The sequence below is a fragment of the Mustela nivalis genome (genome assembly GCF_964662115.1).
Source record: "Mustela nivalis genome assembly, chromosome: 1".
NCBI lineage: Eukaryota > Metazoa > Chordata > Mammalia > Carnivora > Mustelidae > Mustela > Mustela nivalis.
The window spans coordinates 116641450-116663534 of record NC_139020.1 but is presented as its reverse complement, the minus strand read 5'-3'; the positions used below and the strand labels follow the sequence as shown (position 1 = coordinate 116663534).

The following is a 22085-nucleotide window of genomic DNA, read 5'->3' as shown; positions in this document are numbered from 1 at the left end:
TCTGAATGTTTATTTATTAGGGTGACACGGAAGGCAGGGAATGTCATCTTAGGCTTGTCCATTCTATCCTTTCTAGTTTGAAGATGTTCTCCAGAATGGTGTACTTGGAATTCTTAGTCTTTCTTTCTTTCTCTTTGACATTTGTTGATATTTCACAGTCTTTATCTTTTCTTTATTCTTTCTGTGGTTTGGTCATAGGTTGCTACTGCTGTCATTGCTGTTGGGAGTCCATTCCATTGGGGGCCTTGGTCTTTCCTACGAGCTACATCTGTTCTTGCTTATGTGCTCATTTAGGATGGAAACTACTGCTGGATTGTCTACTTAGCCAGCCCCTCCCTGGGAACATTCACCCTGTCATGTGCAGGTTATGGTGGACAGGGTTAGAGAGGGTCATGCTTGTACGTGTAGCGTCAACCCTGGCTACAGCTAACTGGTCTGGGAGTAAACACATGATCCAAGCTGGATTAGTCAGTTCCTTCCCAGGAATCTCAATTTGGTAAAGAGAAAGAGAGAATGAGAGGAGAGAGCACAAGCGCCTTATCTTTCAAAATGGCCGAACCAGCGACACACACTTGAAGCTCTCTGGTGAGTCTATTTTCAGTTACGTGGTCTGGGAAGGAGGGAAAGCCTGTACACAGACACAGTGAAGAGCGAAGATGAGAGCTGAAGATGGAGTCATGTTAATGTGTACCCTGAAAAGCAGGCCCCCAAACTCCAGCTGCTATGGTTCCCCCACAATCCCGTGAATCTTATTCCTTCTGATGCCGGAATTTCATGACACACCTCAGGATCCTTCCCATAAATGGCCTTTTGTTGCTTCAGCTAGCGAGGCTTATTTACCCCTTAGAAGAACCTTAGCCAACTGTGATACTGTGATTTATAATGAGAAATATATATCTGGTCTTGTCCCTCTTCCTGGTCAAGAGCTCTTAAAACCCTTAGAGCGGCACTGGGGTGGCTCAGTCCATTAAGTGGCTGCCTCTGACTTGGCTCAGGTCATGTCCCAGGGTTCTGGGGTCCTGCCCTGCATCATGCTCCCTGCCCAGCGGGGAGCCTGCTTTTCTCTCTCCCTCTGCCTGTGGCTCTGTCTACTTGTGCTTTCTCTCTCTGTCAAACAAATAAAAACCTTAAAAACAAAACAAAACAAAAAGCCTCTGAAATTTCCCAAGTGAAGAGAATAGAAAGGTGGGTCTTTTGTTAGATTAATGAAGTGACTTTTGGAAATCACCTGGTGCGGGGGGAGCGGGAGAGAACAACCCTGTGATTAGAAGGTTGGGAACTTTCAATCCCTACTCCCTGAGCCCGGGAGAGAGGTGAGGGGCTGGAAGTTGAGTTTGCCAATGGTCAGTGACCTAGTCAGTCGTGCCTATGTAATGAAGCCTCCAAAAAACCCCAAAAGGACAGAGTCCACAGAGCTTCCGGTGGGTGAACACGCAGAGAGCTAGGGAGAGTGGCTCACTGGGAGAAGCTCCACACCCCTTCTCCAGGCCTTGTCCTATGTGCCCTCTTTCATCTGGCTGTACATCCTGAGTTACATCCTTTTATAATAAACCAGTGATCTAGTGAGTAAATGATTTACTTTCAGTTCTGTGAGCTGCTGTAGCGGGTTAATCCAACCCAACCTGGGGATGGTGGGAACCACTGATCTACAACCGCTTGCTCAGAAACACAGTAACAGGCACCTGGATTTCCAACGGGCATCTGATGAGGAAGGGATACAGTCTTACGGGACTGAGCCCTCACCTGTGGGATCGGACGCTATGTCCAGGTAAGATCAGAAGTGTCAGAAGTGAGTTAAATTGCTTGGTAGCGTGGAAAAAACACACATCAGAAATGGTGTCAGAATTGAACCAACCAATACAAATTGTTTTAAAATCCTTGAACCTGTTATAGACCTTTCTAGGTGGCCACATTAGCTTTATTGTATTATTACTTTTTAAAAAGATTTTAGTTATTTATTTGACAGAGAGAGACACAGCAAGAGAGGGAACACAAGCAGAGGGAGTAGGAGAGGGAGAAGCAGGCTTCCCACTGAGCGGGGAGCCGGATGTGGGGCTCGACCAGGATCCTGGGATCACAACCCGAGCCAAAGGAAGACGCCCAACCAACTGAGCCACCCAGGTGCTTTTTAACATAGGCTCCCTGCCCAGAGTGGAGCGCAGTTTGGGGCTCGAACTCACCACCCTGAGATCAAGGCCTGAGCTGAGACCGAGTATCGGCTGCTTAATCTACTAAGCCACGCACACAGCTCTCATTAGTTTTATTTTAGAATTCATTTAGTTCTCCCCATATCCCCCCTCACTGAGCTCATTAGTAATGCACAGTTAAAATTTTGCCTTTTAAATCCTTCCATTCCTCTTGCATCAGCTTTCCTTTAGAATCCCTGTTCACAGCATCTGTTCCTTCTCTGTTCCTTTTGAAATGAGTCTTTCTCACACCTACAGGCCTTATGGGGCCAGGCCCAAGAGCAGACACAGAGCAGGACTCCCCTCTCCCAAGCCCTGCTTGCTTTCCATTCTGACACTGAATGAGGTCAGGCAAGACTGCCTGAGATGGCTTCCAGGTGAATGAGATTTCCAGCTGATTTCTGGACAATTATCTTTTTTTTCCTCCTAAGCAGTTTAGTGCTGTCATCCTGGATGTCTGTGATGAGTGATGGACTCCTGCCAACACACAGCATTTACGCTGGTGTGAATCTTTCTGAAGCCCAGTGTAACAATAGCCTGAACACACTTCAGACCTGAACACACTTCTGAGATACTTCATACACCTGCCACCAGATGGTGGGATGGGTGGGAAGACAATGTAGGGGATCTTTAAGTTGAATGTTCTAGTTTCATCAGAAGCTGAGGAAAAGGACTGTACTTGGGGAAAACAGGCTCTAAATCCTTTCAGGCCACGCTAGGAGGCTGGTGGGGAAGGAGTCCTGCTGAGGGGGACACAGGCCTTTGAATGGAAAGACTGCCCTACAAAAAGGCACGTTGGGAACATAAAAAAGGGACGGGTAAAAATGTCTGCAGCCAAAGATAAGCTAGGAAAATTATGTGAGTTCTGTAATCACAAAGTGACAAGAGCCACCAAACAGAAAAATGGTTTGGAGAATGGGAATATAAAAAAAGACATTAAAAAGGTAGCAAGAGGGGAATGGCGTATCTGCAAGTAGATTCCATAGTTATCAAAAGTGACCTTATAAAATGACGTAAATGGAAATACTACACAGCTTACTAGACTTGAAAGCAGGCTATAAAACAGTATATTCTGTTAGAAAGATATACATATATATCTCTGGAAAGATATATAATACCAGTGCTTCTTAGGCTTTACTATGCATACAAATCTGTACATTGATCAAATCGAGGTCTCCAGTTCAAGTCCAGATTCGGATTCTGTCGGTCCGGAGTGGAGGTGAAGCCGGCGCTGCCAGTGCCTAGGCCACACTTAGTGTGGACAACAGTGTAGACGCTGGGGTATGAACAGTAGTGTTTAATGGGTGTGGAGATGGTGGACTACAGTTTTCTTCCCTCAACTTAAATCTATTGCTAATTAACTGGAGTTAAAAATGAAAATGGGCATATTATTTTTGTGATGAGACAACCTCATTAATTTATTTTAAAGAGAGGAAAGAGGGGAAGCAAACGGAGACATGGGGGGAGATGTGAGGGGAGCCAGTGTAAACGCAGGCACAGGCTCGGGAAGCCAGGAACACCTCTGCTATGGGTCTATAAGGGAATCCTGAGGCCAGGACAAGTGGGAGAAGGCAGCCTTCCGTGAATCTGCAGTATAAAAAGACATATGTGACATGGAAAGAAAATAAAAAAGAGTGCAGGGACAGGTGCAGACATGATCTGGAGGGTGGGTACTGGGGGTGCAGGTGGCTGGCCCCTGTCAGGTGCCCGCAGGAGTCCAGCTGGGCCTGCGCTACCTCCGAGTCTAACAGGCTTGGCAGAGAGCTCATCCCAACCCCTCAAGCTTGAAGCAACAAGGAGTGGAATCTGCGCACAACTGGGAAGCTAATGGAAACTTATAGAAAGGCAGGCCATAAACCCAGAGTACAGTGGAGTTGCATCACTCCCAGGAACATGGGAGTGAGGGACTCTCAAGACTGTGACTGAACAAAGCTGGGCTCTCCAACTAACGGGGCTTGGGTAGGGCCTGTGCCCCAAGATGTCTGCACGGAGAAGAAGCATTTCTTGCCTGTAAAGTTTCCATCTTAAGGAAGCCCCTCTTGGGGCTTCTTGTAGCCCCAAGAAGCCCTCACTGACTTTGATGGCCACGACAGAAGTGACAGTGTGAGTGGTCAGGGCCTTGTCATTGGACACAAAACACTGAGTGACAAACCACAGATTCCTCAAGGTGCCATCATCACAGAGGGGGTGAATCAGGTGTTCCCCATTCCTTAAACAACACTGAGGGATGATCTGAGAGCTCAGACAAGGGTGGGGGCAGGTGCTGTTTACTATCAGTCACTGTTCATTGCTAATCAATAGTAAGACAGATAGCAAAATCACACAGTGATAGCCCCACACCATCAAGGTGTTAACCAAAGTCACCAACACAGCGTGGCTGGGAGAGAGCCATGCAGACAGAAGCCTGCCCTCTGCTGGTCATAACTGATAACGTAGATGAAAGCAGAAGGAAAAGTTTCAGAATCAGAGAGAAATCCTGGTATGGCCAAGACCCCACAAACATAACAGGGGACACAGGAACTTGCAGAAGGGTCAATGAATGTAGGGATATATCATCTCCAGACATATATAGTATTTAATGAACTCTGAAAAAAAAATCACTAAATGCCTCTTAAAGCAATGCTGGCAGTTCTCTCCCCTTTCCCCTCAACACTTTATGGGGCTTTCTCCTAGATCCGTTCTCCCTTCTTGGATCACTCTTCCGTTCACTGAGAAATCGAAGCCTTTCCTGGTAAAGCCTATTTAGAGAGCTGTTCGACAAAAGGAGGTTTGAAATACGGGCTCACGAGAGGCCCGTCAGGACCAGGACGTGCCAGGAGGACTTGGCAGATGGCGTCTCCTACCTCCCGCTCCCTGGTTCAACCCTAGAGCCACACTAATCATCTGCTTCCCTCACTCTCTCTACTCTGCATTCTGATGGGGTGTTCTAGTCTATTTCTTGCACATGTGATACAACTCTACTGTACCTTGATTCTTCCTCCGTCCCTCTCTCAAAGTACACTTTTGTTCCAAAGTATTTATTTACTTGAGAGAGAGACAGTGAGAGAGAGTGAGCACAAGCAGGGGGAGAGGCAGAGGGAGAAGCAGGCTTCCCGCTGAGCAGGGACCCTGATAGGGGACTCAACCCCAGGACCCTAAATCAAGACCCCAGCGGAAGGCAGATGGTTAACCAAATGGGCCACCCAGGCGCTCCTCCTCAAATTGTTCTTAAGCCATCCTCTGTGACATTATCTAAGCCTCTCTGTTTCTGTTTCTTTTTTCTTTTTTTTGAAAGATTTTATTTATGTATTTGTCAGAGAGAGAGAGAGACAGCACACAAGCAAGGGGAACAGCAGGCAGAGGGAGAAGCAGGCTCCTTACTGAGCGGGGAGCTGGATGCGGAACCCGATCCCAGGACTCTGGGATCATGACCCTCATGACCCGAGCCAAAGGGAGATGCTTAAGGGAGTGGGCCACCCAGGTGTCCCAAAGCCTCTCTGTTTCTAATACTTAGGACCTCTCAGAGTCAGATCCGCAGGCTTGTGGTGCAATCAATACCTGTTAGCTTAAAAATCTCTTCTAAAAAACTCAGCCATTGAGTTGTAGTATTCTAGCATTTGGTGAACAGGTCTCAGTAGCTTAAACATTGTGCCTAACTATTCAGCCTCCTCTTTCTGCATTGAAAGTTCTAGGCCTTCTTCTATTTTTGTGTGCAGGCTACTCTATTCTGTGATCAGTTTCAGAGTGCTCTACGGCTCGGTTCTGGTTTTAAAGGAGGAGATTCACATGAGAAAGTGAACAAGATAATTCCATATCCCAGGCAGCCCTTGGAAAGCACAGATACCTTCCTGAACACAGGCATAAAGATCCCGGACCCAGATGAGAAAGCTTGTCTAGTGACTTTTTAGAAAAGGACACTGCTATCCATAGAGTTTTATATGAGCCAAATCTAAAAAAAAAAAAAAAAAAAAAAAAAAAAAAAAAAAATCCTGAGGCCTCCCGTCATGGGATGAGTAAGTCACAGGAATAAAAGGTCCAGCATAGGGAATAGAGCCAACGGAACTGTAACAGTGCTGTATGGTGACAGATGGGAGCGACGCAGGTGGCAAGCACAGCAAAATGTATACCCTTGTCCGATCATCATGTCATACACCTGACACTAATGTAACATTGTGTGCTGACTGTACTTCTACTAAAACAAAAAACTAAAGCCTACTTTTTTTTTTTTTTTTTTCCTGAGGCTCTAATGAGTTTATGAAGTGTTTCATGAGTCAGGCAGAGTTTCACCTAGCAAGAGAGGTCCTGAAGGCTACCTTCTCAAGCACTGGTTACTAAAAGATAATTTTGACTACTTTTTAATGTTTAAAAAGTCTAACATATGATAACTTCCTCTTCTTTTTATTTTTTTTAAGATTTTATTTCTTTATTTGACAGAGAGAAAGAGAGATCACAAGTAGGCAGAGAGGCAGGCAGAGAGAGAGGGGGAAGCAAGCTCCCTGCTGAGCAGAGGGCCTGATGCAGGTCTTGATCCCAGGACCCTGAGACCCTGACTTGAGCGGAAGACAGGCTTAACCCACTGAGCCACCCCGGTGCCCATAACTTCCTCTTCTTATTAAACCATGTATATACCTGTGATACTGTGATATAATAAGAAATACCTATTTGGTCTTTACTCCTGGTTCTTAGCATAGGAGCTCCTAAAATCCTTGGAATTTCTGAATTAAAGGGGTGAGAGTTACACCTTTTGTTATTTATAAGAAGCCTCTTTCCACCACACCTCTATTTATGCTAATGAAGTGGGGGGGGGCTGGAGTTGGTTGCCAAGGGAACCAATCAGAGGACTGGAACCTTCAGCCCCCACCTCGGACTTGGAATGGCCAATGACCATTAATTTCATCAATTGATACTATGTAACAGAACCCCCCTATAAATCTTAAACAATGAAGTTCAGAGAAATTCTGGACTAGTGAACACATAAGGGTGCGGGGAAAGTGAGGCACCTGCGAAAGCATGGAAGTTCTGAACAGCTGCCCCCATTCCTGCCCAGGCATGTCTTCCACTTGGCTGTTCCTGAGTTGTATCCTTTATAATCAACTGGTAACATTAAGTAAGTTTCTTGCACATGTGAGTCCACTCTACTGTAGCTGTAAGTTCTACAAGCTGTTCTAGCAAATTACTGAACATGAGGAGGGTGTCATGGGAACTTGGGATTTATAGCTGGCTGGTCAGAAGTACCAGAGGCCCAGACTTGGGACTGTCTGAAGTCGGGGCAGTCCTGGGTCTCTGAGACCTTAATGTCTGGTGTTTGGCACTAAAATGTCAGAATCGCCTGTTGTGAGGGACACCCCCTGTGAGGGACACTGAAGGAGTGTTAGAAGCTTTGTGAGTAAAAACCAGTTCACAATAGCCTGGAACACCATTTGGTGTGTGATGATTTCGGTCCATCATAATGAATATCTGTGCTTAAGTGCTTTTATGGCTCCAAGGTGTCCTCAGGGATTACTAAATAAGATAGGGTTGTCTACCACTCTGTGGCCTCAGCTTACTACTTAAAAAAAAAAAAAAAGAATAAAACATTAATTCTGTGAGCTCCTCCCTCTGTTCTATATGACTCTAAGTATATCTGCTTTTAGAAGCGTTTCCCCCATCTTTCTCTTAGACTGTCCACTGTAACCTCTTGCTGGTCTGTAGTTGGGATCAAGCCAATGCCCCAAATCACCAAAAATCCTAGATGGGATGTAATTCCAAGTCTCCAGACTCTGGCCTCAAAGTGGCTCCATGCCCTGCACACCCAAATAGCTTTATGTCTGTTGAGTACTGCATATTTTTACTTTGTTATTTTATCTTATTTACTTTTTATTTACACTCAAAGTGCAGTAATGAAACTTACTAACAAGAAAGTTTTATGAGCAAAGAAAATACCAGCGAAGACATAAACTGTCAGGGGACTAGGAACTGGGCACTTCTATACGTGTTATGAGGTCATGTCTAAGGCACACTCATCTATGGAATGATGGTCAAAGCTCTCCTCAAATAAAGTACTGTATGTTATTATTCCTATTTTATCCTATATCCCAGAATTTCTTTCATTCATTTTTCAGCTCTGGATACCAGAAGATGTCAGTGAAAGTGATCTGAAATGAGTCACACAACTGCTTTTCTCCAGGAACTGAATCTGCCCTCCATCCTGCAGCCTGACCTGATTTTCTCCATCAGCTGCGGTCCTGCTCCGGGACTCTTGCTGCTTCCACAATGGATACTGATTAGAGTCTCAAGTCTCAGGGCTAGCTGTCAAGCTAACAGCTTGGTCTGCTAAACTAATCCTCCACTCTGCCTTCTTCTCCTTCCGTCCTAGGCCATACCACACACACCATCCCCGGAACAGCACCAGCCCAGGCTGCCCTGAGACCTTCAAGTTGTTCCCTCTGCCTCCACTCCCTCTGCTCCACACCTGCCACTCAAAGCCTTCCCAAACCTCCAATCCCATCCCCTCCAAGAGGTGCTCCAGAGGCTCTTCTAGTCTCCTAGACCTGCTCCCTCCCTCCCTGCTCCCCGCCCCACCTAATTTTTTGTGTTAACACTCCATAGTGGGAGCTGTTTAGGAATGCACTCATTTCCCCTGCCAGACCTGGATGCCCTGGAGGGCGCTCTGCTTTCCCCATACCCCTCAGCACTGGAGCTTGTGCACAGAGACCATGTCAGCCCTCTATTCCCCCAAACTCCCCACTCTGCCCCCTTGAAACTCAAGATCTTTGCATACTCACGGTTTCCACAGTTGAGACCACCAAGCCCAAATGGGCAACTGCAAGTCAACAAAGAAAAAGAATGAGAATTAGTTTCAAAAATAAAAAGAAATAACTGCAGCAATCTACCCAAGTAACTTCGAGATCTGGTTTGTAACAAATTTATCAGAAAAAATGGTCATGGAGCCTACCTCATACAGGTTTCATTTTCAAGCCTATATCCATCTTCACATGCTACAAGAGAAAAAGGAAAATCCATGAATATGTCCCTTGACCTCCCTTGACCCAAACTGGCAGTTATTAGACACCAGCCACCTTAAAGTACAAAAGAATATTCTAGAACCAGAAGCCTACAATTTTAGTATATGTGCTGCCGAAGCGAGCACTAGAACCAGAAGCCTACAAATAGCTTTAGAATTATCTATAACCTGCCAGCTCAACTCTTAAAATTTTTTTTTACAGATTTTATTTATTTACGAGAGAAAGAACACAAGCAGGGGGAGGGGCTGAGAGAGAGGGAGAAGCAGAGTTTCTGCTGAGCAGGGAGCCCAACGTGAGATGTGGTGCAGAGCTTGATCCTAGGACCCCCGGGATCAGGACCTGAGCTGAGGGCAGACGCTTAACTGACTGAGCCACCCAGGTGCCCAGCTCAACTCTTAATTTTATCACAAAATTTTCTTAACCTGTTGGTGGCTATTGGTTATATATATATATATATATATATATATATATATATATATATATAAAATCATGATAGAAATAGTAATATCTACCCTATAGTTCCTCCAACAAATATAATTCTTTTTGGAAGTTCTCTGGGGCCCCTGTGTAACAGCCTTCCATATACACAAATGCTTTATCTTCTTTAATGTGGGTCAAACCTTTAACCTGCTGTTGGCCTCATCAGCCCCTTCCAAGAGGAAGTGTGGGAGCTGTGAAATCCTCTGGGACATGGTCCCGGTGGGTGCCTCAGTTTCCACGGGTGAATGCTCACTCTGTCTACAGCCTGTGCAGGGGATTCTGGATGTATCTGGGGGAGTGCTAATCAGCACAACACCTAAGAGGAGAACTTGGAACCCTCTTCTTGGTGCTGCTGACGGACTGGAGGGCTGTGGCCCAGCCATTGCTGGGAGTCAGCAGTTCCCCAATTTATCCGATCAGGGAACACTTGCAACACTATAATAAGCTGACAGAACAGCATGAGCTATAATGTGTGCTTGGATGAAAGCAGACAATAAAAAATGGCCTCATTGTCCAATTCATCGCTGCAGGAAGTGAGAGAAATTTGATTCATGAATAATGTACGATGTACACTGCATTGAAGATCACAGATAAGAAAAGGTCCACGGCATAGAGCAGCGATCCCCTGACAGACAGCGCACATGTTAACGGTGGGATGTGAGTGCCAGCAGCAGGCGTGGTTGGGGGCGAGGGGCGCACACCCTGTGGGCTGGGACAGGCGCCCTCCCATCCAACGTGCCACAGCCTCCCCTGTGGATTAGCACGTGATGACATTAAGTGCTGTGGATGTGCTCAGTGCTGTTCGTTCTTCCATGTTGAATGCTGGACGCTGTCTGTTTCCACCATCTCTTCTGTTGTCACAGATCGCCAGCATATCACTAGAGTGGACTGGAACAGTTCAGAAAGCACTGCTCTCCACGGCCTACAATTCCTTTCCGGCAGGTCTCTCCAGCTGGAAACCTGGCCCGCCCTGTTCTCACTCCACAGAAGCACTTGCCCTGGGCCGCAGCAGTCTCCTGCACCAAGCAACCATCCTGGGAAAGCTCCTGGGACCTGGGGCAGGTTACCACGGACCACGCCACCCGCCACATACCATTCTGTAAGCGCTCAGTGAGGACACCCCAGAGAAATTTCTCTTGAGCCTTGAGTCCTAAAAAGATGGGGATGCTTCTGAACAACTGTACTTTATTTTATGGTCCCTGTAAGACCATATTTCTTTCTTTGCCCTGGTATCCAGGAAGCTCAGAAGGGGACTGAGGGGCCTACCTTTAGCAAACAGGCAGGACCTGATAGCCTGCCTTTCTGTATTTTTTTGCAACCAAGTAGGGCAAACTCATATCCCATGCAGGCAAGGAGGAACGAGGCCCCCTCCCACATCTTCGACATGCTTGAGTCCGCTGCTGGCCGTCCTCAGGTGGGGCTCCTCTGAGGAAACAGCTGAGCACTCCTGCTTCCTGGGTGTGGGGAGCATCATGCCCAGGCTGTCCTCATGCTCCAGGGGTTTGTGGGAGCTGGGGAGCCAGCCCTGGGTGTTCCACACCTCCATCTGCAGGCAGCTTCCCAGGCACTGCTGGCATCCCTGTGACTCACCACCGTCCGTCTCGGCACTGAGGGCCAGGCTGATGTCACACAGGTCTGTTCTATTCTGAACACTTCTTCCTGGAAATGTTTTTACATCAGATCGACCCACCCTGCCCTCATCTGCCCAGTGGGAGCTATCCCACCCTGGGGCGGTCATCCTGCCAGACGGAATGTCCATCTGGTATCCCGCCCATGAGCTGACAGGCTGGGCTGTTTTCACTGGGCCTCAGAAGGGGCCTCACTTCCTGGCGTCATGATATTTCTTTACTTCAAATGGGCTTGTTTGGTCGCTCATCAAAGATAGCGGGCCACCACAGGCCTGGCACTGTCCTCAGGCTTCTTGGAGGAAAAGCTCACCAGAGAGCTCCAGGGAATGTTAGGCCCCAGCTCCTCTTTTCCACATGCAGGCAGGACTGTGACCTGAGGGGCACTGAAGACAAGATGAGTGTAGTAACAACTAGTGCTTGTGTCCAGACTGGGGTTGGCCTACGGACACGGGACACAAGCCAGTGGAGGTCTTCTGGCCTTTTCGATACAATTAAGTGGTGGAGTCTTCAAGATTCTTTTTGTTCTCAACTTGCACTGTTGTCCTCCCATATTTGCTGTCCTGGCATCCATGTGTGAATTCGACAGGTAAAGCCCACAAAGTGCTAAGCATGTTCTAGACACGGGCTGGCTTTCAAGGCATTTGGAGCCTGGGGAGAGAAAAAGGCCTGCATGGTGGAAGGAAGTTAAGACCTCAGTGGGAAGGGCACCCACTTTAATTTTATAGGATGCTTTGCAATTCCGGTAAAGCCACTGCAAAGCTCTTTTATGTGACACTAAGGAGTGCATATATGTGTACAACAGAGAACAATACAGGCTCACTGACCAACAGCTTTAAAAACATACCCACATACCTCTATCTCCCATTGAGACTGAGGACTGACCTCAGACCTGAAGTGTCCAAAAGGAGACTTGTTTCAAGTTCCCTTGCACTCCAGTACTGATGGCCAGAAGATGTCACTGCCACCCATCAGAACCCAGCCAACAGGGCTATGGTCCAAGGAGCAGCTGCCAAGGCCTAATGGCCACGGACAAAAGTCTAACTAACAAGGATACTGCAGAAACAAGGCTTCGTGGGGCCTTGGCAACAAGCCCGAGAGCCAATCAAGGTATCCTCACGCTGCACCGTGGGTCCTTACTTGATCAACGTAAGGTTACTGGAGACTGTGTCACTGCATTTGGAAAGTCTTGCACAGTCCTGCTGTCACTACCACTAGTCTGCAAGCGGGACATGTAACAAATCGCTGGAAATGGGCACGTGGCTGGGGCCACCAGAGCAGGGGGCAGGGCTATCCTCAAGGCTGTCAGAGACTCCCAGAGACTCCCAGAGATTCAGTGTCCAGGGGCCACCACTCCCATGGGCCCCACTTCTACCTACCCTGCCTTCCCTCCCGCCAGCTCCCCAGCACCCCAGCACATGGATTTAGCAGAGGTCACCTTCCCACATGAAGCGGGGCTCAATGCGTTGGCCTCCAAGAACAAGGAATATTTTGCATTAAACCAGGGAAGATGGAACTAGGAAGCATCATCTTCTTTGCGTCAAAGGTGCCAATCAACGCTGTGGGGTCACCGTGCCTCAGGGCTGCTGGCCAGTGCATGGGCCAGCCTCCCCTCCAGAGCCCAGCGCGGGGCCCCCGAGTGGAGCAGAGGGTGTGCACTTTCAAAGCCACTGTGTATGTACCTGAGTCAGAAGGTCTGAAGCTCAGGACGACAGCACCACCCTGAGATATATTTTTATCTGCTCCTGATAGCCAGTCCTCTCCTGCGAGGTCCTCATAGAAAGAAGTGGCGTGTCGCCTTTCCCTAGTATGTGACTTTCATTCAGGGTCCAGTACATCTGTCACCAGCAGGTGCTGGCCGAGCAGGAAGCCTGTGCTGTAGACATGCCAATGTGAGGCAAGGCTGCCAGCTACACGAGAGCCTTGGTATTGCTCGTTTTTCCTGGGATTACACATTCCAGCAGTCTTTTCTATAAGGCAGGGACGCAGCGCACTGGACTTGAATGAATTTTACTTGGCAGCAGCCTTCCGGCCATCCTTGCAGAGCACCCTTTATTCCAAACTGAATGAATTTAAGTCTCACCTAAAAGGTTAGGAGAATTAGGTTTCTGGCCTCATACCTTTCATGAATACTTTAAACCTGGAACTCACTAATTCATCCGAGTCCTGGATGAAAAACAAGGCCCAATATTGATGGTTTACAAAACACCTCCTTAGACACGACCTTCCTCAATTCCTAAAATGTCCAAGGGAGCACCACTATACCCATTTCACAGAAGAGGAAACTGAGGCTCAGTGCAGCAAAGTGTCTGGCCCAGGAAGAAATGTGGTCCATGAGGTAGAGCCGAGCTCCCAACACTCCTGAGCTCTGGCAGGACTTTGTCCTTGAGGCCATAGCTGCCTCGCAAAGGGACAGGCCTGACTCTGGGCTTGGGTCTCCATTTTCAAAGATTAGCAGACAATAGAATTAATCTTTGGGAACTAAAACAATAATTTTCCTAACTTCCCCTAATCGCGGGTGGGGGTATGGGGGGAGGGGCCGAGGAGTGGTGGGGAAGAGGCACTGCCATCGGCATTCCCATTCTGTCTTCTTTTCCTCTGAGGGTGACTGGCCAGAGCAGTGCGCACCCGTCAGAGATAATGCTATTGTTCTACAGAGATAACATGTCCAATCCCGCTGTGGGCAATAGGACAAAAACAAGTGACCCCCAGTTTGGAACAGTCACACCTCAAGCAGAGAGTTTGGGGCAGAGGAAAGCATCTTCCCTGTGCTGGGACGGGCTGCAGAAGCCCGAGAACTTGCTGATACCTCGGCAGGAGTGGTCCATCTTGTTGAACTGGAAGTAGCCCGACTTGCACTGGCACAGGGCGACGCCGTCCAGGTCAGTGCAGATGGAAGTCTCCTTGTCACATTCTGGAGTCTTCCGCTTGCACAAGCTACCCGCTAGAAATGGAAAAACAAGACGGTGACACAAAACAAAACCTCCACTTCAAACCCGAAGATGCATGAACTTTCTATTTAAAGAGGCTCGGAGCACAGTTTCTTGAAAAGCCCACCTGGTGCAAGTCTCCTTTTGGAGGCCCCCTTGGAGCCCCTTCTGCCATTCCTTCCCCAAGCAGGCCGTGGGACAGAAGAAACCCCGATCCCAGCAGCCACAGCAGCCATGGCCTGCCCTGGGGGGCCAGCACAAAGCCGGGAACCATCGCCATGCCCCACTGAGGAGGCAGGGAAGTGCAGACCTGTCTCCAGCGGAGGGTGTGTCTGGGGCTGCTCTGGGTCCCTGAGGCCTCAAGGGACGCCAGTGCACTCACAAGGCAGGGCAGCCTGCTGCCCACACATGGATCCCAAGGGCCGGTGGGGCGGGTCTTCCGCTGTCCCAGCATGGTGTTCTTTCACTACGGTTCCTGGCTGCCTCCCGCTATGCTGGAGGTTTCCCGGGGGCTTTTCCATCTCAGGGGCTCCATCACTGTGCCCAGGGATGGTCAGACACAGCGCTCAGCACATGCACGCCCAAGGGGCTGTTGGGCCACGGTCCCTAGGCCGTCACCACGGGTCAAGGGCGGGGGCAGGAGTGGGCAGAGGAGTGTCTCTTTCAGGCTTCTCGGTGAGCTTGGTGAGGTTTTCCATTTTTCTAATTTTTCTCTCTTAAATACAACCTTTTCACAATAACCAAAGGAAACTTTCTACACAGAGATCAACTTGGCTTGTCCAGCTCTGGGCAAGTGGCTGTGCCCATATCGTGGGTGACAAGGAAATATTTCCTTATCCAAAAGCATTCATTGCTGGGCATATGGCCCTCCCTAAGTGTATACAGCAGACCCTCCTTGAGGCTGCATACGGTAGACCCTCTCTGTACACACGAGACCTAAAGAGGGTATGTTTACTATCTGAGACAGGTCCGACAAAATGACACATGTAAATGGGGTACACAGTAGAACAAAACTAGGCAACTAACTGGAGAACAAGCAGTAACATCTTCATAGCTGGGGAAAGGGGAGAGCGACGCTGAGATTTGCTCTTGCTGTTGGGAGGTTAAGAGCAAGTTTGCAACCCAGAGATGTCACCAAAGGGCAATGTGTGTATACGGTGCCAGGAGGCATGGTCTCCGCTCTCCCATCTTAAGGAAGACATCAATGTATTAAAGAACCAGGAATCGGCTCTTATCATGGCACAGCTGCCCCCACCATGGGTGATGAGAACGGACACCCACACGGGGTCCCCGCATCCGCCTTCTGTTCTGAGTCCCAATGGCTGGGGACCTGCTGGATGGCCTGGTCACAGGGAGGTAAGTTTAGGACACAGCTTTGGTTTTCAACACTGCATTTCCTGTCCTTATCATTGGAAGCTGGCGTGCTAAAGCAGAAATCCATTTGCGCGTGTGATAGAATTTCCTTTGTTTGTTGTGAAAAGGTTGTATTTAAGAGAGAAAAATTAGAAAAATGGAAAACCTCACCAGGCTCACTGCGAAGTTGGCACTACAGAGGTTCCAACCCCCCACCGTCCCTTCTCTAAACTTTTGAAGGCTTTGCCAATCCTCAAGCCTTAATATAAAGAAATACTTCTGGGGCAAAAGGCAGGCGCTGGCCTTGTCCAGGAGCCAGTCTGAGTTGCCTGGCCTGATTAGATATTTTCTGGAAGCCAATGTCACATTTTCCTTCCATCCTGCCCATGAATCCAGCCTGCTGGCAAATACCAATCACCTGCTAAAGCATCCCTTCCCTGCGCAGAAGCAAAGAAAGTTGGCCTTGCCCCTGCAAGAGAGGAACTGCCAACCTAAAAATCCTTAAAGAACATTCGGTCATAAATCCATCAAATGCAGCCATGTACAATCCCATTTTCATTTTAAGCCTGACGATGTGTTTGTTCTCCATCCACAATTCCCATGGTCGTTCCTGGGCATAACATCCGCAGGACAGACAATGAGAACTTATGTAAATCCAAGGCTGTGACACTCCTTGGGGGATTTCCAAAGACTCTCAACCTCTGGAGGCATGAGAACTGCAGTCCTCTGGAAGATAAGGAAGTGGAAAGCCCAGAGTAGCCCAGTGCAGCCCATATGTTTGAAACACCCAGATGTGAGAACATGACAGCCCCTGCTTATCCAAGCTACCTCTCTTGTACTCGAAAGGTGAGCACGACACAGAGTTGGGTACGGAGAAGAACCTGGAGAAGAACTGGGAGGAAAAACAGAGAAGTCAGCCTGTTTTCAGCTGAGATGCATGGCTGTCTTTGTTTTCAACAGCTCTGAAAGGGGAGGTACAGTATGGGGGCCAGTATAGGTCAGGGCAGGGGAGCAGATGAGAAAACTCTAGCCCTTGCTCTTTAATTTTGCTCTGAACCTAACAGTGCAATGAGAAAAAAGGAAATCTTAAAAAAACAAAACAAAGAATGGGACCTCAGCAAGGAAGCAAGGAAGACAGGAGCTTCCCCATAAGCCATATCCAAGCAGTAGAAAGAATGGGGTCAGAGAGTGGGCGTGGCTACTTCTGAGCAGGTACTTACAACTCCAAGTATGTGGCCACTTGATTTGCAAGTCATGAAATGCATTTACTAGGGACATAGAAGTAACCCACTACAATGCTGACCACATAGGATATAGTCTCTAAGTATTCAGTGAATTGAAAGGTCCCCTTCCTATTTGCTAGGAAAAACCGGGACCTTTGAATCACTGGAAGAGAAACAAAGTAAAATCAAAGAGCTCTTGCCTCCAAGTAGAGAGCATAGTATAACTGGGCGTAAACTTTTTAGTTAATTTCCCAGTGATGCTAAATAACAGCCGCTTCTGTTCCAGAAAGCTTAGCTCCTTTTCTCCCCCAAATGAATAACCAGTCTTGCAATGAGCTAGAGTTCTAGCATCTATGCTCGGGCACAAGGGTACCCCTAGTTCCCAGGCTCTGCTGTGACAGAGCCATGAGGAGAGCCCTCTGGATCAGCACTCAGAAAGCCCAGGGCCACTGGGAACATCCTGGATCATCCAGCAGATACAGCACCAAACCTGCTCCCAGCAACTTCCGTTGGTGTCTGGACACCCGACGGGCAGGCTCCCAGACTCTGCATCCTTCGCATGTCCTGACTGGGTAGCACAGTTTGCTAACCAGAGCCCACTCTGATCGCTGACAAGACAGCAGCAGGAGTAAGCCCCCTTGGTGAGCAAGCCCTTTTAATTCTAGTAAAGTTTTCCCATCCCAGAGGCAAAACTTCCTTTCTAAGACCCAAATCTGCCTTATGAAGTTCTTGTCTATAATCCCCTTTTTAATCTGCTTCATCAGACACAGATGTACTGCAGAAACTCTGACAAAACAGGTAAAGAGTAAATAAGAAAAGGGTTAGGAATGGCCCCATGAGTAGGGTCTGGTCTGTACTATTCTGGTCTTGTTTCTATGCATTGATCATTTGCAAAAACACAAGATGGGTAACACTGGCCATGGTTTTTTTTGTTTTGTTTTTTTTACTTAATGGAATATCATGATGCAGATCTGAGGTATTGATAAGCATGTATATTCTGTGTGTGACTTTGTCTCCCCAGAGAAAGCTGGAACTTTTCAAGGTCAAGAAGACTGATTTCATTACAAATGCTCTTGCATCCCTTCCCACACCAACAAAGTCCAGGAGAAGCAGGAGAGACAGCGTGCCAAAGACCAGGTGACTTTAAGGCTATGCATGAGTGTGCATGCACATGTGTATCAAGGTACAGACACGTGAAGGCCTTTTGCTTGACATACAAGTAGGCTCCATGCCCAGTGTAGAGCCCAACACGGGACTTGAACTCATACACCTGAGACCAAGACCCGAGCTGAGGTCAAGAGTTGGATTTTCAACCAACTTAGCCACCCAGGTGCCCCTCGCAGAACACCCGTTTCAAACATAGACTGGCTCTGTGACCAGCATGTGGAGCCAGAGCCCCAAGTGCCCCTGTACCTAACCGTATGGGCAGTGTCCTCCCAGAGGACCATCCTCTTACCTTTAAAGATCCGCCTCTGAGATCCCAAGAGCTGGCAGACCTCAGCAGAAGATCTACAGGAGTTGACACAGTTCTGCATCCCATCGGCCAGGTCAAACAGCGTCACGTTGGAGGCCAAGGAGAAGGTGGTTTGCAGAGACACAACCACGGCATTGGACTCCCTGTTGGCAAAGTGGGTAAGTTTTTAATTATCCTAGAATGCCACGTGGGCCCCAGGGTTTTTGGAAAATGAATGCATCTCCATTCTCCTGGAAGGGAATGGGAGAGCATGAAGGTCCAGTTACCTTGGCCCTAGGTCACTCTGTGGCTTGATCAAACAGGGCCCAGTTTTGTTGCTGTTGCCGATGTTAAAATAATCTCCCCTTTATATAGACTGGTTCACAAGGGAGTATAATTCTGTTACTTACCCAGAAGCATGAACTGTGGATCGGGTATAACCAGGTAATGCCGAAAAACACATATTTAACTGAAAGGAAAAATAGGTTTGTCATTAACTGTGAGTTAGATCAAAGTCTTAGACCTAGAACCAGTTTCCTATTTTCAGGATAAAACTGGCATTTTCCAGCCCTCAAGTTACCAGCAGGCAGCTTTACAGAGCAGTGGTGTCCTTTTTTTGTGCCCTTCTTAAATGCCTCCCTGCTCTTGTTCTGTTGTTCCCTGAGTACAAAGGGAGAGAGGCAGATAGTAAATCAGTGGGGAAAATCTTGGCAGGAAATGATGTTCAGAACAGTACCCTTGGATGCAAAACATTTTCAAAGGAACAGATCTCTTCTAAGACCAGGGTTTCAAAAAACTCAGAGGCAACTGTTTATTTGGACTTTGCAGAGTGAACAAGGCTCACTGAAAAGGCTTCAGCTACCCCAGGTCTGGCAGGTCCTACACAGACCCCTCATAATCTACAGTGAGTTGACCTAGCTCAAAGATAGGTCCTCTTCAAAAAGGATCTCCACGGGAAATCACATTACATGGGTCAAGAGCCCCTTTGTTGAGAGCAAATTAAGAGTGACTCTCCCTGTGTTTGCCTTGTACCCTCAGAGAAAGCAGAAAATCCCTCTAGGGCATAAAGTTCCATGCCTGCCTTTTTGCTCCCCCAATAGTAGGGGCTGGGGATCCTTTCTGGGCAGGAGAAAGTCATAATACCTTGACCTATGCAGACGTGCCTGTCTTCAAAGCCTGTATGTCAGGCACACCTGACTCTTATTAGATGGATTCAAACATAGGATGTTAGGAAACCTTTCCTGGCTTTGAGTGACATTGCTCTATATTCCAAGGGGCAATGATTTATTCATAGTATAATGACTTAAACTTTTTTCCCAAGGAAAAAGAGAAAAGGCACATTTCAGAACAGAATGGCATCTTGGGGAAGGCCTTTAAATGGCTTCTCTAGTCACTGCTTAAATCTTCACTATTCTTGGGCATGGGGATGTCACATCACTAATAAATTATACATTAATACTGGGTGAAAATGAACAAATCAGGGAAGTCACTGAGTGCCGTGTACTGGGAGGGACTGCATCTCTGCACGGGTTTGAAGCTCCTGTACGATCCCAGAAGAAAATATTGACCTACAGCACAACCAAAAGGCAACTGTGTGGAAGTGACAAGAACCCCAGATTGAAAGGTTAGCAGACATAATATCCTGCTGTATAGTAAAGAATTTAAGCTTGCCCGAAGAGAGGTCTAGTCCTTGGCTTCCAGGAGGTCATCTCCTCCTGCCTTTGTCCACCTAGAGGCCCTGGGCTACTCCAAATATCTAACAACATGATTTCTGTGGGGCTTTGGGTTACATGGTATCAGCCTGACCTCCAGAAGGACTGGAGACTGAAGTCAGCCATATGAGCATTTGACTATGTCCACATATTGGCTCTTGACACCAAGGCTCAGGGGACCTTCGCTGGTTAGCAGGACTCCATGATACTGTATACATCATTGCCAAGAGGAGTTAACATGGTATGTGACTCCACGGGGAAAATAAAACTGAAAGGGCCTAATTGGAATCCTCCTTGATTCTGCCCTGTGTGTCTCCCATGGCTGATTGGGACCTGGACCTTTTCACTGTAATAAACCACAACCATGAGTTTAAGAGTGTCCGTAAGATCTGAGTCCTTACAGTGAATTATCAAATCTGAGGGTGGTCTGGGGGATCCCCAAACTTGCAAATGGTGTCAGAAGTGAGTCTGGTCTAGCGGACTATTCCTTAACGTTGCACCTGCCCTGTGTGAACTCAGGCAATGTCATTAACTTTCAGGGCTTCCTGTTCTTCTAGCTGTAAAGGGGCTGACAATACCTCTTACAGGAGTGAGGCTTCTGGCAAAGTGCCCATCGTAGAGTAGATGCTCTGTTGATACGGAAATGGAACTGGAATCTAAATTTTACACAAATAGAATCTACAGTTCTATAAAAGTTCTATAGGTTTTGGCTAATTTACTCTTACTCATAAAGAGCAAGTAAAATTGAAATCAGAAACTAATCAATGTCTAAAACTTATTTTAATGGCAATTTTCAATGTTCTAAACACCAAATTTTAGACTCAGGTAGCAGACAAGAGATAAAATTTACTACCTGAGCTTCATTTTCATCTCCCTTCTTTTTCATTTTTCTTTCTTTCTTTCCTTTTTTTTTTTTCTTCCCCTGACAAAAAGAAGCAAAGAGGGAAAAAAGAGGAATCAAAGGCCCTCTAGATAATCTATGCAGTGAATTCTCAACCTTGGAAAATCAGGATTAACTGATACACCTTCGGCATTGCCCTGAGGAGAAAGAGCATCCTTCTCCCCAAGTTCGGAAACAGAAAGAAAGTCCCACAGCATGTCAGTTGCAGATGGGATAGTAGAATTTTCTGGATCTTTCCTCATTGCCAATAGTTCTTACTGGTGCATGGCTTCTAACCATCTGTGACTCTGAGGCTGCACATGAAAAAGAAACGCCAAGGCACTGATAAAGGCTGCATGTGAAGGCACACAGAAGAAATGCTTTTCTTGGGCACCAGTAGTTCTCAGCACCTCCCTTCTATTTCTGAGACGCTTTTAATTTTATCATGAAGTTTACCTTCCAAACATAATGGAAATGAATATCTTAGGAGATACAGCTGATCCCATGAAGTTCCCAATTCCAAATGAAATCTGTTGGAGAAAACAAAGGACTCGAAGCAAGATGCCTTTTGGAAAACTTACTGTTTTGGTGATCTCATTTTCAACTTCATGTAGGTCTGCTTTCTTCTCCATGGTGGTATTGAGAAATGTTTTCTTTAATTTGAACTCTGCCACGAAGGTTCTAACTGGAAATGAAAACACAACCCGTCAGAGTGTGCAACCACACGTGGCTATGTGTTTGTGAGTCTCTGGTGTGCCCCTCTTTATTGCACCTTGTAAGACAGTCTGGGTGCATGTCTTTCTCCTTGAGGGTAGAGAACACCTCTCCCTCTTCTAGCTCCCTTCGAAGAAGATGGGGGTCCACTGAGCTGGGCAGGAGGCTCGGACCGAGTAAACCTTTGAGTCAGAAATGCCAAGGAGCCTTCTGCACATTGTGTGGGCTGCTGTGGGGAGCCATCCTGAGACCTCTCTGATAGATCTCTGATCGGCCTACATAACCGATGCTAAGTAAAGCATGTGACAAAGAAGAAAGACCAGCTGGCTTAAATGATACAACCCCAGGAGGAGGGGAGATGTGGGGTCAGGCCTGAGAAAGCTCTCCACAGAGCACCACCCTTGTCCTCTAGGCCCATGCTGTGAAGCCCTCAGCTTCAAGGCGTGCTTTGGTTTCCTCTTCTGGTCAGCATCACCCCATCAGCCCCACCCTCTCACTCACAGGAAATGCCCACTTTATCACTGATGAAAGACACTTCCAGAAATC

At 47.4% G+C, this 22085-nt stretch overlaps 1 protein-coding gene across 2 annotated transcripts in view; it reads right to left on the bottom strand.

The window, feature by feature from the left end:
* The window catches only part of HEG1 (heart development protein with EGF like domains 1), an 87368-nt gene that overhangs the window by 14913 nt on the left and 50370 nt on the right, over nucleotides 1-22085 (bottom strand). For both annotated transcript variants that reach the window (XM_082698818.1, XM_082698819.1), the window contains 6 exons: nucleotides 21407-21510; nucleotides 18644-18702; nucleotides 18237-18397; nucleotides 14084-14218; nucleotides 9100-9142; nucleotides 8930-8967 (listed from right to left, as the gene is read on the bottom strand). In XM_082698818.1, the coding sequence (XP_082554944.1) occupies nucleotides 8930-8967; nucleotides 9100-9142; nucleotides 14084-14218; nucleotides 18237-18397; nucleotides 18644-18702; nucleotides 21407-21510 (540 nt within the window). The remainder of the gene's footprint in view (nucleotides 1-8929; nucleotides 8968-9099; nucleotides 9143-14083; nucleotides 14219-18236; nucleotides 18398-18643; nucleotides 18703-21406; nucleotides 21511-22085) is intronic.